Here is a 19,332-nt window from a genome sequence, read left to right on the forward strand (position 1 = left end):
TCAAAATAAATAAATAAATAAATAAATAAATAAACAAACAAACAAACAAACAAACAAACAGAGAGACAGAACAAAAGTGAATGAGAAAGTTATGAGGTGACCCCAATGAAATTCAAAGAGCTTGGCCAGAAGATGAATTATAAATTCTAGCTAAGGAGTAATAATGGAGTCTTGACTGTTTAGAACTTAGCGTGGCTAAGCTGGACAAAGGCAGAGCTGGAAGGAAACAGCAGCCCAGGGCTGGGCTTAGAAGACCTAGAGTCAAGTTCTGGCTTTACAGGGGAGGCCACTTCTTCTGTAAAATGGGAACATCACCTGCATCATGGGGAGTGCTGGGAGGATTAGAAGAGGGACAGAGTGCAGGTACCCAGCATAGGCCCTGTCGTTTGTGGGCAATGAATCAATGACAGCTATTATTAATATTTCAGAGAAGTTAGTGTTCTTTGGGACAAGGTGAAAAATAGGCAGCTGGTGTAGGGAGCTGAGGACTGGATATCTAGGTAGGATGCCTCTACATCAATAACCACAGATAATTCCAAACAGAGGCCTGCACAGGACATAGCATCTAATGCATCCGCGAGCTGGGGCTCAGAGCCAGTTCCGTGTGACCCACGGCTCCGGCTGCACCCATCAGCCTGCTCTACTCTTCAGGATCCTCCTTCTAATCTTCTCATCAGAAGCAGAGGCCTTGGGAAACTCATGAGTGTTGACATATTTTCAAAGTCCATCTGAGTGCTCTTACTGGACTCTTCAACTGATTTTCTGGCAATAATAATAGTAATATTATAGTTGTAGTAAGTGGTAGCTTACATAGTACTTCCTATGTCATGAGACGTTCTAAGCACTTTCTTTGTCTTACTGTATTTAATCCTCATAACAACCCAATGAGGTAGTTACTATTATGAATGCCCAGCTACAGACTGGAGGGAAATGGAGGCAGTTGAGAGGATAGGCACTTGCTCAAGGCCACAGTTAAGTGGTGAGAATGGGATTGGAACTGGGGCAACATGCTCTGGGATGCACTCTCTGTTGCCAGCTCCCCTGAAGAAGTGGGATGATGGTCACTGCAAAAGAAACCTCTTCACCAACCTTATCAGTTCTGTTCCTGAGTCCCAGGGGCCCCATGGCCCTGACCCTCAGCCCTGCTTCATGTGGTGGTGCCAGCTGGTTTTCCAAGCTCAGCCAGAGTGAGGGACCCTGCCTAGTGGGGGTAGCAACTAACGGGTTCAATCCACTTAATTCCAACTGGGATTTGGCCTGAAGAATTTGGAAAGGGAAAGGGAGTTGACATGGACTCCACAAGGGGGTGTTCTCCCCTCCAGACCCAGCCACCAGAACCACCACCATCAAGCCCCCTTCCTGAAGCAGCCTGGGGCTGTGCTCCTCACAACCGCTGAGACTACCTGGCACAGTTGACTCCTGTTTTCTAGCAAACAGCTATGCTTGAGCAAACTTCCTCTACTTGAGAAACGTCATCCCTTAGCCTCTTGCTAAATAGCATAAACCCCAGGGGCTTAATATGAAGGCCTTCTAATGGATTTATTGTGTTTATTTGACCTTTCCAAGTGTGAGCTCAGAAACAGGCCCAGAGGAGGATGGTGGAAGCTTGTTTTTCTTAAGTTAAGCAAAACTGATGAGTAAACTGAATTCTTGGATGGAGTCTGCCCAGTTTTCTCACCAGAGCTCCCCTCCTCCTTTAGTCAAATGATCCAATTAGGCCCAAGAGGAACTCAGTATTTATGAGATACTCCAGAAGAGGAAAATTGTGTCTAAGAAGAAGTGGTAAATGATGAAGTCTGAAATAAATGTTTTCAGTTTATAAACAGCCATGATACAAAATAATAGTTGGCCAATTTAAAAACAGCTACTTTACTTCCACTTCTGGTTTCAAGGCAAATGATTTTTTGTTTTAGATACATTTTTAAAAAGTTAATGATCAGTGCATTAATGAAAACTATGTCAGGTGCCACAAATACATTTGCAATTTAGATCAAAGGCTGCAAACTCCAGTGTCCATGGTGCCAGGCAGGTAACCTAAGTGAATAGTGGGGAGCAGGTGTAAGCTATGGGCAGAGGGCATTTCCTGCTCTTTCCAGAAAACTCCAAAATTCAGGTTTTTATGTGACATTTCTATGTTGTTTTAATTTAGTATGGTCAAACAAAATATTTCTAGGCCCAGATCCAGCCCTGAGCTGACAGCGTCGCTTCTATTGCAGAATAAGGCTCATCCACCATTAGGGATGTCAGTACCTGCCAACACCACCAGGGGACAGCTGGTCCCTCAGTAAACTGCCAGAGATCGGATCCAACCACAGAGGCCCAAATGCAGTTGCATCCAGGAATCTGATCATTGTTCTTCCATACCTTAACCAACTCTAGCTATGATGTCCGTAACTACGTGAAAGACCAGAACTGCTTTGAAACCCCATTTAGTGTCTGAGTGTCCAGATTGGGAAGTTCACTTTGTGCTGATGCCGGCTGAGCACTTGACCTGCAGTAACTTACTCAGTCCTCCTCACACCCTATGAGGGAACTCAGGCACAGAGAGGTCATGCGATTTCCAAGGTCATGCAGGCAGCATCGGCAGGGCTGCTGGGCTCACAAGACTCTTGTATTCCTCACAAGACACTGGTCAACGCCCAGAACATTCACATATTTGATGTACAATGCCTACGATATCTACTTTTTCCATAAAACCAGATACTTTCTTTCTTATTTTACCATAGACAAGGGGTAGCAGACATTAGAGGTTTATGGACAAAAATGTATTGGTAGAGAAAATGACAAAGAAAATGAACTTTTTGTGAATTGGGACAAGGCAGAAAAACACCTTAGTTCAGGTACTGGCAAAAGCAGTTTCTCAAAAGACCACAGACCGAGATGCCCTTGATCATGGATAACAATGATAACCACTTAAGACCAGCAGCAGCTGCCCTTTGCAGAGCCCTGCCAATGCGCCCATCCTGGCCATGGTGGTTTAGATGCATCCCGTTGCTGGGCCAGCATAGTGGGTCTAGACTCAGCCTCATTGTCCCATATTACTTCACAGTGAGGAAAACTAAGTGCTAAGATTAAGCTTCTAGCACAATATTGCAGTGCCAGTGAGTGGAGGACAGGTACCTGTGCATTCACTGTGTTTCGTCAATTACCCACAGGAGTTAGTTCCAAATCTCTTAAGAATTTGTCTTGTGCCAGATCAGGTGCAGAGGAGCTGGAAATTAGTAAGATGCCCTCAGCTGAAGGAGTGCACAGTTTCCTGGGCTGGTGGGGAATGAAGGGTGCTCCCCCAGGGCCATGCTCAGGGCGATTGACTGAGTTCACCCCTGGTATTTTCCACATGAACACAACTGACCTATTGACTGAATTCTGATGGTAACTTCTTGCACTGAATTTATTTATAATTTTTTAATTGAGGTGAAGTTTACATAACATGAAATTAATAATTTATTTTGTGTTTGAGATGGAGTCTTACTCTGTCACTCAGGCTGGAGTGCAGTGGTGTGATCATAACTCACTGTAACCTCAAATTCCTGGGCTCAAGGAATCCTCCCACCTCAGCCTCTCGAGTAGCCAGGACCACAGGCATGCGCCACCATGTCTGGCTAATTTTTTGTAGAGACGGGGTTTCACCATGTTGACCAGGCAGGTCTCAAACTCCTGGACTCAAGCAATCTGCCTGCCTTGGCCTACCAAAATGCTGGGACTACAGTTGTGAGCCACCATGCTCAGCCAAAATTAACCATTTTAAAGTATACAATTCAGTGGCATTTAATACATTCACAGTGTTATTCAACAATCACTTCTGTCAAGTTCCAAACCATTTGTCAAGTTCCAAACCATATCACTTCCAAAGGAAACCCGTGCCCATTAAGCAGTTGTGTCCCATCCTCCATTCCCCAGCCACTGGAAACCACTAATCTACCCTCTGTCTCTATGAATTTACCTACTCTGGATATTCCATACCCAGAATATGAATACGGAATATTACATGATTATATGGAATCATATAATATGAGACCTTTTGTATCAGGCTTCTTTTATTTAGCACAATGTTTTCAAAGTTCATCCGTGTTGTAGTATGTATCTGAATATCATTCCTTTTTATGACTAAATAATATTCCATTATATCAATATGCCACATTTTGTCTGCCCATTAATCCACTGGTGGACACTTTGGGCTGTTTGCACATTTTGGCTATTGTGAATGGTGCTGCTATATTCATGCATAAGTATTTGTTTGAATACCTACCTGTTTTCATTCCTCTTGGGTATATACCTAAGACAGGAATTGCTGGGTCATATGGTGATTCTATGTTTAACTTTTTGAGGAACTGCCAAACTTTTCCACAGCAGCTGCATTATTTTACATTCTCACCAGGAATTCCTCCAAATCTTCCTCATTTGTTATTTTCTGTTCTGCTTGTTTGCTTTTTAATTATAACCCTCCTAGTGGGTATGAAGTGGCATCTCACTGTAGTTTGGATCCTTGCACTGAATTTAAAGCACTGCTTCCTGACCTTTTGCTCAGCATGAGATACAAAGAAGATAGGAGAACAGCTGGGGTAACCTGGAGGGGCTCTGTCCAGGCATCTGTCCAAGACATGGTCAAACAATTCATTTGCCCATTGTCCTAGCCACCTAGAGGCCCCTGTCAGAACCCCTCTACGTGGGCCACTTGCTGAGAGGCCCTGGAAAGCTCCTTGAGCCCAGAAGTGGTCCGTCCATGGGCTCTGCTGCCCCATGCCTTGCCTGGCCACTTCGAGGTCTGAGAGGAACAGGGTCTGGCACCCAATAACCCATCTAAGGTCATGATGGGATGGCCCAGTCAGCAGGCAGAGGGCAAATCCATGAATTTAGTTGAACAAGATTCCTTCTCTCTTTTGATAGAAGGTCCAAGTACTGGCTCTACCACAAACTCGCTGTGAGAAAATAATAATAGCCAGCATCACCAGTACGTCTACTGCACCAGGCACTGTTGTAAGAACTTTCCGTAAATTAGCTCATTTAATCCTCATAACAACCCTTGACATCTTCATTTAGAGATGAGGAAAGTGAATCACAGGGGGGGTCACCACCTGCCTAAGGGCATCCTGGAGCCAGTGAGTGATCAGTGGGGATCCCACCACAGTCCTAACCCAGGTTCTGACTGCCACGCATGGTGCCTCCCTGGGCTGCAGTTCTCCAGCTGCGAGGAGAAGGGCGAGTTTTCTCCAAAGAGCAGAACACTTTGCCAAATGAAATTTACACAGAACTCCAGTCTATTTAGCAGAGAGATGGAAAGCTGCTCAGGGTGGAGGATGGGGTCTCGGGTTCTAACCGTAAGGCAGGGCTTTGAGGTCTTCCCAGGAACAAGATTTTGGGTTCCATGATTCTGAGAAATGAATATGACAAAGCCCTAGACTCTTGCCTGATGGTAAGGGCACATCACATTTAATAAGTGTGAAAACAATACCTTATACTTACAAAGCATTTTGTCTTTTTCCGAGGACCCAAACACTCCATTTGCTCTCAGAGTGAATCATTCCAAAAACACCCTAGAGGATTAATGGGGCCCTAAAGAACCTCTATTTTCTAGGACAGAACACTCAGGAAACTGAGAGACCCGCTGATGTGGGTTCTGTGCAAACTGGAGTGTTCCCACTCTTTTCTTGCTGTGGTTTCAGCTTGTATGGTAGTCTCTCGCAGCCCAGGCCTCTTCCTGCCTCGACAGTTCAATCTAGGGACCAAAAATAACCACCAAGCATGGAGCACTCACTATGTGCTGGGCCCTGTGCTCAGAATTTTTGACAAATCATTTCCTTTAATCCTTATGATGAACCTATTAGGGAGGTACTACAGGACCACTGTCCCTCATCCAAAAAAAAAAAGAAAGTTCCAGGGTTTAGTAATTAGGTTGCATATGCCATGTATGGTATAACATCCCCAGTGGCCTGCAATCAAACACTTTAATATTTCTACAGTGAAACCTATGAATATTCACACCAAGTGGAATAAGGAATGATAGAAATAGTCTCACTCAGTTCAAGTTGAGTCTGCCTGCCACATGAGTTTGCCCTAAACTTATGAAAAAAGTTTTGGTTTTCAGAACATAGTCCTGCACTAGTGTCTTCATTTAACAAATAAATGAGGCTCTGAGAGGTTAAATGACTTGCCTAATTAGGATAACCTAGCTGGTGAATACTGGAGATAGAGTTCAAGCCAGAAGCATGACGTTAGAGCCCAAGTCTATAACCACTTTGTTACATGCACAGGTTTCTGGGGGAAACAGATGATGGTTCAAATCCCTGCTCTGCCACTTTGGAGCCATGGGATCTGGGCAAATCACTTCACCTCTGGGACCCTCAGCTTCTGTGGAGGTCATTGCAGTTGTTCTCAAATATTCTGGCTTTTGCCCTCTGAGCAATGATCAGCTTACCCTTCCTTACTCACTTGAAGTTAGGTGTTGCCATAAGACTTGCTAAGGAAATGGCAGCAGAAGTGATATGTGTTACTTTTGCTTGGAAGCTTTAGGAGCCAGGGTGAATTTTGCTGCCTTCACTTTTCCATTAGTCACCATTAGGGGCTGTTCCTTCTGCCTTGGACCCGAAGTGAGGACATACTTTGTGGAATAAAGCCTCCTGCTGAACAGCAATGAGCACACAGTATGGGCAAAAACAAACCTTTGTTGTTTCAAGTCAATGAGGTTTGGGGATTGTCTGTTACTGCAGCAAAACCTGGGCTATCCTGACTGTTATAGGTTTCTTCTCTATAAAACAAGTTGTGTGAAGATTGAATGAGATGGTACACATAAATCTCCAAGGCAGTGCGTGGCAATGGGTATCTGTTAATTCCCTCTCCCATTCTCAGCCTCAATTTCCCCAACTGTAAGAAACAGTTAACTTGCTCTGTTTTAATGAGTGAAACTGCTTGTTAACCTATGAGACGTTAATGGAAAGAATTTTTGGAGTATCCATAAAAACCTGGATATATTGTCTTACATGTCCCTCTTACCACTCTGGTTTGATGGGGAGGCTGAGAAAAGGTGGTGGGAGGTTGCAGACAGAATTCCAGCCCTGGGACAGGCAGCCTCCTGAGGCCTCTGGGTTCCTAACAGAAGCATCCGCTGTGGACCAAATATCCCCAAAGGCAGGGCTGCAAAGGGCCGGAGCATGTCAGGAGGAGGTCAGAAGGGCCAAGCGGCCTGCTGAGAGCTGCTGAGCACAGAGGAGGCGCCATTTCTCCCTCAGGCCAACAGATGGAGGGGGTGAGGCTGTGGGGCGGAGATTCTCTGTGATGAAAATGTGCAGTTGCCACAGGACTTGCGTTAAGACCCATTTAGCAACGCGGATTAAGGAGCTATAAATAGCACCTGGGCTCTCTCACAGGCCATAAAACACTGTTCTCTGCACTGCTCCCAGCCTGTGGCCTGCCCTGCTTAATTGGGGCTCAAAATAAAATACCTGGAAGGCTGCTTTTTGATGGAAGGCCCTTGTTGCCATGGTGACCAGTTGCTGGGACCAGGATGGGGCAGAGGCTTGATACAAGGCTGCTAAGACTTAAGGTAGGGAGGAAGAGGAGGAGGAAGAGGGGAGAGAAAGGGAAAGTGAGAAAACATTGATAAAGATTACTGTGGAAGTCTAAAATCCACATCACGAGACCGATAGAAACACCAGCTTCTGCCCGTAATGGCTACAAAAAATGGCAGCCTCACCCAGCTGATGGGCTAGCAAATGAGGACCGCCGGCAAGGAAGTGGATCTGGCTGGCCCAGGGTGGGTATGGAAGGCAGAGGAGTGAGTTTCAGGCCTGGCTCAGTCCCTGAACAGCAGGTGAGCTGGAGCTGCTCCCCACCTTCTCTGGGCCTTTCCACTGTAAGACAAGGGGCGGAATGAGAAGGTCTCTAAGCTAGGACTAACAACTGAGCTCCCACCATTGTCAAGGAGAAGGCGGAAGCTCCAGGTGCTGAATCACCTCCAAGATATATGAAGTGATGGAAGCAAGGTGCACGGCAGTGTGTGAGCAGACTGCTGCTGCTTGTGTATTTGCGTGAAACACCTTAGAATGCACAAGAATCTGACAGCATCGGTTGCCTCTGGGAGGGTGGCTGAAAACAGGGGTGGGCTGAAGACTGGTCACTGTCATGTTTTGATAAAACCTTATAAAGGTATTCAAAATAAATAAAACCTAAATTTAAAAAACTGGACTCCAAAAGGCCCAGGTTTTGATGAATGAATGAATACCAGTTAGAGCAGTGGGGTTACCCTCCATGATCTGGTCTCTTTGCTGACTGCTCCTTGGACTTCTCGCAACTTCCCGAGCACTGCTGTGCAATTTAAAGCCGCTGTGCCTTCACACGTGCTGTACCCTCCCCTGAAATGCTGTTTTCAGTCTTCTCCATCTAGGGAAAGGGATACTTGAGCCTTTAAATCTCAACTCAATTATTTCTCCTCTGTCTGCACTTCCTCGATGCCACAGCTGACCCAAGCACCTGATATTCTCCCTCTCCTCCACACCTCCTGCACAACCCAGAGCCCTTTATTAATGCTCATCTCACTGAGTTATCATGATTGTTACTTGTGTGGCTACCTGATAAACTAGGGGCTCTTTGAGGCAGAGCCTGGGTCTGATCCTCGGGAGTACCCCAGGACCTAGCACAGAATGCTGCTCAGTAAATATTCTGCGTCTCTGAGAGATCACACACACACAGAACATCTATCCCAGGTGGCTCCCTGGTGGTCTGTCCACTAAAAATTAAGTCTTTTCTCTCATTCCACCTCCCGCTTTGGCCTCATCTGAATGCTGGGAAAGTTAATTTTTAACATTAGTTTGAGCAAAATACAATTAGGAAGGGAAGCCCTACAGCAATAAGTGATCTCAGTACACGGGCCCAGCAGCACACAGTGAAGGGCCTGGCTGCTGCTCTGCCCATTGCGGTAACTGATTTTGTGGGTTATTCATAGCAAAGGTGTCATCTGGGCCTTCACCTTGGCTGCCTCTCTGTCTGCCTGCTTGGGAACCCTGTGGTAACGAGACACCCACGAGAAGGGGTTGCCAGGCAGAGGCTCCTGAGCTCAGTGATTTAACTAGCTCAGTGATTTAACTAGCTCTGTGAACTCAGTAAGACCCTGACCCTCGCTGGCCCCCATTCACAGCAAAAGGGGCTTGCACCAGTGTCCCTAAGGCCCTGCCCACTTGGACACTCTATCTGGAATTTTAAACATTAGCCCAAGCAGGACAGAACAGCAAAAGAGGCCACTGCAGACAAATAAAAATCTTTTTTTTTTTTTTTGAGACGGAGTCTCGCTCTGTTGCCCAGGCTGGAGTGCAGCGGTGTGATCTCAGTTCACTGCAACCTCTGCCTCCTAGGTTCAAGCAATTCTCATGCCTCAGCCTCCTGAGTAGCTGGGATTACAGGCACGCGCCATCGTGCCCAGCTAATTTTGTACTTTTAGTAGAGACGGGGTTTCACCATGTTGCCCAGGCTGGTCTTGAACTCCTAACCTCAGGCGATCCACCTGTCTTGGCCTCCCAAAGTACTGGGATTACGGGCCTGAGCCACTGTGCCCGGGCACAAATAAAAATCTTCAAATCAACTTTAGAGACTAGCAGAGGGGGTGTAAGGCTGTCCCACTAGTTACGGAATGATATTCACATGCAAGAGAGACTCCCAAAGGGAAACTCAGAAACCTAAGGGACTACCTCTCTTCTTCAGGGCTGAGTTGAAGGCACCGTTGAAACATGTCTTCACCAATACTGTCCTTGCCCTTGCCCTGGATAGAAGCGTAGTGGGGACAAGACAGAGGCCAGGCCCAATTCAGTTTTCTCTGTCGTTGAACAGACTTTTCTCTTTTCTTATTTATTTTTTCCTAAGCCTTTTGCATTCCTAGGAACATGCCTTTTCAGTGAATGAAGGGACATTACCATGAAGATAGTCTTATCACTCTGATTTACTCAAAAGATAAATCATTTATGAACTTCCATTCTAGTAACCTTTATATTAGTTACTAATGGATTTCTGATGGTTTTGCCTCCAGCATCCTCCACCTGCCCTTTAGGTGAAACACTTCAGATGCCTTGGGGAGTGTGTTTTTCCTGAGGCTTTGCCCCATCCCAACCCCAGGCTTGGAGCCGCTGACCAGGCTGAGCCAATCAGCACATTCCAGTCCAGTGGCCACCGTGATTGGTTCAGGGGCGAGCCTGAGATCCCAGTGGAGCCCATAAGAATGGATTCCAGGACTTGTGCTGGGCATGGCCTGCAATAAGAAGGAGCAACAGGTGGACCCAGGGCCTCCTTGAAGTCATTTGGGGACCTGAGAAAGATGGCCCCGTAGAGGGGCCTCTAGAATGTGTATGTAGGAGGGGCTCAGAAGTGGTGGTCTGTGAGATGGGAGATCTAGGAAACACTGTCTACTTAGATCGTGTTATTTCAGGTAGGTTGAGGGTGTGGGGCCTAAAGCCCCATAAGACACCCCTAAGGTGCCACTAGACACGTAGGAAGAAGAGCTGAGAAATGGAGAGAGAGATGCCAGACACTGCCAATGGTGTTTGAGCCTGGGATACAGGTGAGGCTGAAACAACTACAACTACTCAGTGATAAAAGCACATATATTCCTTTTATTAACTTAAGGAAGTTTGGGGTCAGGTCTTCTGTTCCTTGTAAAATAATACAACTAACAAACTACTTCTGCTGTGCTAAGCCCATCCTAGACCCTGAACATGGTTTCTTGAACTATGATTGGAGGTAATTCCTGATGGATACCCTAGGGTGTGGTAGAAGGTCTCTGGTCTGGTGAAGAAAGGCATAGGGTGAGAACTGCCCTTAAAAGGACTGCAGTCAGAGCAGATCCCAGGGAGGGTGAGAAGCCATAATGGGATGCCTGAGGCCAGGCCAAGGTGCACACTTAGAGGAGGAGGTGCTGCTCCAGAAAGCCTTGCCCCACATTATCTCCCCAACTGGTACCTCAAAACCCACCTGAGCATTTTTCTTTGAGTTCAATGCAACATAAGAGGACAACAAAGAGTCAGGGAATGTCCAAGTTAAAAGGGAGTCTCCAGGGACACCAGCCCACACAGGAACTGCAAAAAAAGGATCTGCCACCTAGAGGGCTGGAGTGGCTGACTCAGTGCCACCGTGGCCAGTCTAGGCAGACCACAGACTAGAACCTCTGAATTCTCACTTCCAGATCGTAGTCCCTTCCAATGGCCCATAGCTGTTGTCTTTGCTCTTGATTTACATCCCGTTATGCAAAATCTCTACCACCAGGTGGCGATGTAGAGTTACCGCACGTAGTGTGGAATTTTAAGTGGCCATCACGGATTCGCTTTTATGAAAGCGTATCTTTATTTCATCTAAAAGATAACGGAAAGGGAGATGGAAAAGAAAAATTTTTTTTAAAAAGGTAGTAGGCATTTAAAACTTTGATCAGTTTTATTATAACTTCGAAGGCAAAGAAAAGAATTCTGATTACTTATATTGTGTCTTCTTTAATAATTACTTGCCTCTTCCTAACCCTGTCAATGAGGGAGTGGAGAGAAGCCATACCTTGAAGTCAGACCTGCCTGGCTCTGAAATCCAACTCTGCCATGTATTAGCTGTATGTCTTTGGCAAGTCACCCCTCTTTGAGCTCAAATGATCCATCTGTAACAAGGGATTTAATACTACGCCAGATAGGGCTGCTGCATCCTCGGGGGATGGCATATAGTAGGTGTTCGATAAATCTCAGTTGAATGAATGAATGAGGTACCTACTGGAATGCTTGGCATAATATAGCAAGTACCCAATAAATGACACTTATTACTAGAGGCAAAAGAGAAGCAGATCTACCAATGAAATTATAGGCCATGGGCAGTAAGAAATGGGGCTTTGTAGGGGATGTGGGAACTCAGTGGGAGGCCAGGAATCACAGCGCAATGGTGGCTGCCCACTGGCTTACGGCACAAGGCGGATGCTTTTCAACTTCAGTGTGTAACACATCCCGTTTCACCACGCACCTCAGTCTCAAAGCCCTTCTGCAATCCTTTCCGCCTTGCGGTGAAGTTCCGAAAGAGAATTCTCAGTCACCCTTTTCTGTGAGCCTCTCTGGCCTCACCTGTGAAAAAGAGGCTGAAATGGTTCCTGAATGTATGGTGCTAAAGATGTGTAAGGAACTCAGTCTCCTCACTCATCTGACGCCATCCGCCTTGTGGGCTGAAGACTTTCCAGACTCAGGGCCTCATTCTCTATGTCTGCAAAACCCGCAGGCGGCTTGGATGGTACCCATCCCTTCCAGAGGTGGGATCTTGAGTGTACTGCTCCCCTTCAGGCTGACAGCCCTTCCCAGGGGCACAGAATATTTTAAAAGGAGCATTGGTTCACTTCAAACCTCCTCAACTCTAGCGGTGCAAATTATGTGATGCTTTATTTTTCCCAGCTTGAATGGGTAGAACTAGCACCTCATAAAGTGACAGGGAAAATATTTGGCTGGTTTCGTAAACCGGGGCCACAAAGGCTCACTTGTGATGGGCTGGCCGCGCAGCCTGTGCCGGCTCCCAGGACGCCCTGGCAGGCCCTGCCCAGGTCTGGGCAGCAAAGTCTGCAGACACCACTGCCTGCCTGACACCGGCCACCTGTGTGCAGGCCATGAGGCCTGGCAGCCTTTCAGTCCCACTTGGCCATCTCCTCCCACAGACTTCCAGAATCTAAGCTGCCAAAAACAACCCCAGCCATCTGCCATGCTGAGGAGATCCTTGGGGGTGTGTCTGGGAGGCCCTCAAAGAAGCTTCTGTGGCTGGTCAGTGGCAGCCACCCGGGAGGTGTCTGCAGTGTGTCCGGGTCACAGTCTGGCCCCAGCAGGCTCTCCTCGAGGAATCTACCCACAGACTTCCCACTTGCCAGGCTCATGTACTGTCTTCCCCTTCCCCAAGAAACGAAGCACATTCCAGCCCCTCGCCTTTGCTCCTGCCATTCCCTGGAGTGCTTTTCCCCTGCCCTCTCCCTCCAGCCCATTCCTGCCCCATTTCAGTGCGGCACAAGGTCCTCCTCTCAGTCCAGTCCCTCTGTCATTCTGCACCCGCAGGGACCCGCAGGCACTCATTGTCTGTACCCCTCACTAGATAATCATACCTTCTTGGGGCTGCTTTATTGTTTAATGCTGGGATTACTTATTTCATGGCTGAGATCATTTCACTGACACCCCATTTATTAGAAACTGTTGGGGAAAGCTTTCTCAACATGAGTGAATTTGTCTGATCAATGGTCCTTTTAAATGATCAACCTACTTTGAGCATGATGGGAATTTTTTCTAAGACCCATTATTCCATCTTTGGGTGGGAATTTTTCTAAGACCCATTATTCCCTCATCTTAAACCAATCACCCTAAACATAACTGAATTCACTCTGGAGGATTCAGAATTAGAAAAAACAAACAAACAAACAAAAAGCAAAGTCATTTTTGGTACTGCAGCCTTGCTCTGACTGGCTCCTGAGGGCTGGGCCTCATGCCCCTTTGCTGAATGGCTCTGGACAGCTGCACTTTAAGAGTTCTTGTTTGCTGTGGCTGTTCTGTGTCCCTCGTGTGGTTAGGCAGTTGGCTGCTGGCGGGCTGCGGCTGGTGTGCCTGTCTCTGGCCTTACCTATCTCTCATTCTCATTTGTGGTTTGTTGTGCGGAGGGAATGGGAGGCGGGTAACCAGGCAGGTGTAAATGAACTGCAAGCAAGTAGCACCTGAGAAGACCTTTCTTTAATATACTTCAGGACAAAAGCTGATTCCTTCCCAAGCACTAAGTGAGTTCATTTTCAGGGTCGGGACTGTGTAGAGCTGATGGCATCAAAGGTATGCGCTGTTCTGATGCTGCCATTTCCTTGGGTTGATGAGTGAGCTGGATGGGAAGTCCTTTGTTCCCTGTCACGGGGCCCCTCTGTGTCCACACTGTGCCTGACCTGGAGTAGTTCAGTAACAAGTCCCAGTTGACTTGCCTTGGAGGATGTGACCTACCCCCAGGGTTCACTGTTATCAGCTCCTGCTTTAGAATTAATTGCGTCTTGAAAGGGCATGCTAGGTCTGCAAATGGAGCCAGCTCAGAGGGGGCCATGGCTCCAGGCCAGTGTAGGCTGCCCCTTTGCCACTGGGATTCCTAAAGCCTTGTTGCTAACCATCAGATATTGGGAAAACAGAGATGTCAAATAGCTTTATGCAGCACACAGGACAGGCACGGCCACTTGGGAGCCATTCCTTTTTTCGTAAGTGACCATATCTGGTTTGGGCTGCAGGAAATCCTCTTTTAGGGTCTGGGAACAGAGAGGAGTCCCTGGAGTCCAAGTGTGAGGTAGAGGCAGAGATGTGGCCTTTCTCACGAGCGGGGTGAAGCTTGGCTGCCCTAGGGCTTGATGAATTCTGTCAAGCAGTGTTCTCCTCTTGGCCATGCTTTCTTTGAGCAACTACGTTGACCTCCAGGCATCTCAAAGGGGCCACTTACCTGTTATTAAGTCTGCAATTTTGCCCACGCCCCAACTTATCTTACTAAAAATTTTCATATATACAAAGTTTCCATTCCTGCTTGACTCCTTTATCCTCTGTAAGACCCTGCCTGCTTCTCCAGCTTTTTTTCCTGCCATGCTCCCTGCATGCCACCTGCCACCTGAGTTCCTAAATTGTGCCAGGTTTCCTCTTGCCACAGGGCCTTTGCACATGCTGCTGCTGCTGACTAGAATACCTTTTTCTTCATCCCTCACCCCCAAACAGGCACCTCGCCTGTTAATTCCTCCTCTAAGCTTAGAGGTTCCTTAGATTAGCCTTGTCTGGCTCTCAAGACAGACCAGGCACCACTCATACACTCTCCCAGGGCCGTCTACCTTCCCAACATGCCACCCTGCACACTAGTAACCACAGGCGAATTTCTGTAATCGGTTGTATGTTTTCCTTGTTAAGTTGTACGTTCCATGGGGTAGGCTCCCTGGCTGCCTGTTCACTGCCTTATCTTCAGTACCTAGCACAGGGCTTGGCCACAGTACCCGCTCTGTATATATTACTCAGTTACTCAGTGACTACACCCTTCACTCTGGCTTTAGCTCCACTGAGCTGCCCCAGACCCCGAGCCCTCTCATAACTCCGATTTCTTGCTCTTTCTGCCTGGATACACCTTTCTTGCCTGAGTAATTCCTACTCTTTGATGAAGGAATGAATGAATCAATGAAAGCATGAATAAACAAACTATTAGAACTTTTGGTGATTTATGTGAGAATCCACTGCACAACTGCAAAGGCATGAAATGTGGGGCTGGAGGAGCATTCCCGGAGGAAAAGGCCGTTGAGAAGGAGTACTGCCTTCAGGGAATCACGATGACTTTACAAGCATCTCTCTAAATGCTTCAGGGAAACCTACAGGTCTCCAGTGAGCAAGGGCTGGTGCGTGGAAATGAATAGTGCAGAACCTATTATGACTAATTTAAGATGGGCAATGCGTTATCGGTGCATCTTATATTTAGTGTGCTGTCAGTCGTTTAGCTTAAGGGAAGGTAAAAACATTAATACGTGGGAAAGAACTTAGGTGTCCATCATTTGGGGAATATTACACGGGTAATAACAAAAGCCATCTGATAGTGATCACCTCTGTGTGCCAGCAGCGTCCTGGGCAGTTTATACCCATTCTATTATTTAATCCTTAGGAGAACTTTGCGAGGTGGGGATTATTGTCTCCATTTTACGGATGGGAAGACAGAGGCTTGAAGAGGTTGAGTAACTCAGCTGTGGTTCCAGAACTAGCTTGGGGCACAGCTGGGCTTTCCCCCTGGCAGCTGGACTCCTAAGTCTCTGCCTCAGCTGCAGAGTGAGGAGCTAGGCAGGGGCTCCTCACCAGGCAGGTGTCCCCAGGCTGAAGACAAAAGTGCTGTCATGGAAAGAAGGTTCCCAGCCCCTGGTCCTGCCAGGTCTGTCTCTCCTGACCTCCCAGCCTTAGTGCAATGCCAAGGGGAGGTGCAAATGGTGGGCCCTCAGATCACTCTGGCCAGGTCACTACAGCATGGCAGTGTCAACCTGGTGGAGCTGTGGCAGTGTCTAAGGGGACAAGAGTTGGGCTCTAAGCTCCACCCACCATTCTCCTCAGGGGGCTCCTTCACTGCCAGCTTCAGAAGGTCCAGATGGCATTTTCTGGGCCAGTGCCATTCACCCATGACAACTTGTACTACATCCTTCCACATTCACAGAGCTGCAGATGTCAGGGGGACCCAGACCTCTGCTGTCTGGAAGTTTCCATTCCCTTCTTGGCCATCATGCATCCCCACGACCAGAGGGGCAGCTGTCTGTCTTGGGTCCTGGAAAAGAGACCTCCAACCACTTCACAGGGACCCTTTATTGAGTTTATAAACAAGCATTCGCCAGAGGGCTACGATGTGGGTACCAGGGCGCCCTCCCTTCTCTCCCTAGGCCCCTGCCCAGGGCTACCACACCCCAGGACTCAGGGAACCCACTCCACAGGCTTTCTCTCCTCTCTCCTCCTGCCCCCTCCCCATCCTTGGCCTCACGTGTTCAAGTCACTGCGACAAGTCATTCCTGAGCAGTGGAGAACCTTTGCTTCACACTGGCTGAGGAGATGCACCCTAACCCTGTGTATCAGTTTCCTGGGGCTGCCGTAACAAAGTGCCATGGACTGTGTAACTTCACAGAAATTTATTGCCTCACAGTTCTGGAGGCTGGAAGTCCAAGATCAAGGTGTCTACAGGGTTGGTTTCTTCTGAGGAGTGTGAGAGAGAATCTGTTCCATGCTTCTCCCCTAGCTTCTGGTGGTTTACCGGCAATCTTTGACTTTCCTTGGCTTATAGATGCATCTCCCTGGTCTCTGCCTTCATGCTCACAGAGCATTCTTCTCGTGTGCACGTCTATGTCCAAATTTCCCCTTTCCATAAGGACACCAGTCACAGGAGATTCTGATGACCTCATCTTAACTTATTACATCTGCAATGACCTCATTTCCCAATGAGGTCACTTTCTGGGGTGCTGGGGGTTAGGACATCAACATATGAATTTGCCGGGGACACAATCAACTCATAACACTTCTGTCTACTTTCTGCAAGGGAAAACAAGAGCTGCCAGGGAAGAACAAGGCACAGCCCAGCAGCTGACTACAGGGCAGTTGGGTTGACCACCAGAGAGCAATGAGAGAGAATGAGTGAGAGTGAGACACTTGTTCAAAGTCAGCACAGAGGGCAGAGCCATGGGGAGCCAGAGGAGGAGGCCACATGGCTGCTGTATGGCTGATGAGAGCCACTGTCACGAACTTATGGCTTCTTGGGCTTGGACAAGACCAGTCAAGACCATACTAGGGCATGTGTCTGATGGTTGCATGGTTTATAACAGTCCTTAGTGGAAGGGGATTCTCAGAAAGAGGTAAACAGATTTGTTTGATTGACCTCAGGTTAGGGGGGATGGCCTCAGTAGCAGCACATTCTGGTACCACAATGTCTTGTTCTTAACTAAATCTAAGCTCACAATAAAACACCTTCCCAACAAGACTGACATACAAGCTCACACAACATAAATTCCCTTCTCAGGAAATCCCTCCACAATCCTAAGACTCTGCAAGGTACTAACCAACATCTGAAGCTTTGAAGTATATACTTTGGTTAACAAAGAAATCTTTTCTGAGAACTCAGATGGCATTCAGCATCAGCAATGTCAAAAACAATTTTATTCCATGACTCATCATTTTTACTCCTAACAATCTACCACACGGATATAAATAACATGGGTGGTAAATGTATAAGCAAAAGCATTCCCTGCAATATTACTTATCAATTATAAACAATCTATACATACAAAATCAAGGACATTAATTGGATTATGGCATAACCAAATGGTGACACATTATTTGTCATTAAAAGTCATATTATCCCATTACTATGGTTTAACTGTCCCCCTAAAACTCATGTCGATATTTAACTGCCATTGTAACCGTATTAAGAGATTGGACCTTCAGGAGGTAAGACATCCTGAGGGGTCCACGCTCAGAAATATGTTAGTGCTGTTACTACAGGACTGGGCTAGTATCTTGGGAGGGGCCTCCTGATAGAAGGATGTCTGGCCCCCATCTGGTCTCTTTCTCATGTGCTCACTTCCGCCTTCTGCCATGGGATGACCCTCGCCGGAGGCCAACGCCATGCTCTTGGACCTCCCAACCTCCAGAACTGTGAGACAAATAAACTTCTGTCTTTATAAATTACCCAGTCTTTGGAATTCTATTTTAGCAGCAGAAAATGAACTAAGACACCCACCAACACCACTATTACCTTTCACTGTTCTGGACGTATTAGCCAAATAATTATATTAAAAAAGAAGGCAAAATTGTCATTATCTGCAGATGACTTGATGGTATGCCTAGAATATCCTAGAGAATTAAAGGAGAATCTACTAGAGAAACTTAGAATTCAGTGAGGCAGATAATTACAAAGTTGGTAACAAAAAATCATCAGCCTCCTTCCAGACAAATAACAAGTTAGGAAATATAATGAAAGATAGGCTTCTTTCATAATAAAAACAATTTAGTATCCCTAAATACTTAGGAATAAACATGACAAGAATTATGTAAGACTTGTAAGAAAAAATTAAATATACTAAAAGATATAACAATAGCTGAATAAATGAAAAGACATTTATGTTTGGACTGGCATACCCAACAATTTAAAAATATCATTTATCCCTCAAAATAATCTATAAATGCCATATAATCTCAATAAAAATACCAATAGGATTTGTGGGGACCATACTAAAATAATTAACTAAAATTCTTCAAAAAAACAAACACAAAAGAAGAAACAGAAAAATACCTAAAACAAAGAGGAGTAAGGGGGGAGTGGTCCTATCAGCTATTAAAACAGATTTTTAACCATAGCATTACAGTAATCAAAACCACTTGGTACTGGTGAAGGACTAGACAGATCAGTGGAACACTGCATTTCTCTAGAAACTGGCAAATAGTTGCTGGTTAGTAAGAAAATGGTTTAGTGAAGAAGAAAGGGCATAGATTTGAGAACCAGACAGGCCTGAGCTGTCCTCCCAGCCCATGTGACCTTAGATGTCTCTGGTATTTGCTCTGAGCCTATTTTTGTTTCATGTGAATATTGTGGGAATTAAGTAAGGTAATGTATGTAAAGTGCTCAGACTAGGAACTCCAATACAACGGCTACTCATTAAAGGGTCACTATTATTATCAATAATTTTCTTATTATTGGTTATTACATTTTCTTTTAAAATTATTTCAATTATTAAATATTATCAATATGCCACCCAATCAGAGGCTCACTGACCTTTTGCTCTGTGGGACCAGCCACATCTCGGTTCCCTGTTAGGTCCTCCCTCCCAAATACAGCTATCTGCGGATCCCA

General features: G+C 46.4%; 1 protein-coding gene across 3 annotated transcripts in view; it reads right to left on the bottom strand.

Annotated features, from left to right (window-relative positions):
- SPSB4 (splA/ryanodine receptor domain and SOCS box containing 4) overlaps positions 1–19,332 on the bottom strand; it is a 72,579-nt gene that overhangs the window by 21,814 nt on the left and 31,433 nt on the right. The window contains exon 2 of one of the 3 annotated variants that reach the window (XM_017862802.1): positions 11,271–11,327. The exons of the other annotated variants lie outside the window; for them this stretch is intronic. Within the exon in view, the coding sequence (XP_017718291.1) occupies positions 11,278–11,327 (50 nt within the window). The 3' untranslated portion in view covers positions 11,271–11,277. Of the gene's footprint in view, positions 1–11,270; positions 11,328–19,332 lie in introns of those variants that run through there. 3 annotated transcript variants of the gene reach the window in all.

The sequence above is a fragment of the Rhinopithecus bieti genome, unplaced genomic scaffold (genome assembly GCF_001698545.2).
Source record: "Rhinopithecus bieti isolate Rb0 unplaced genomic scaffold, ASM169854v2 scaffold_2654, whole genome shotgun sequence".
NCBI classification, from domain to species: Eukaryota; Metazoa; Chordata; class Mammalia; order Primates; family Cercopithecidae; genus Rhinopithecus; species Rhinopithecus bieti.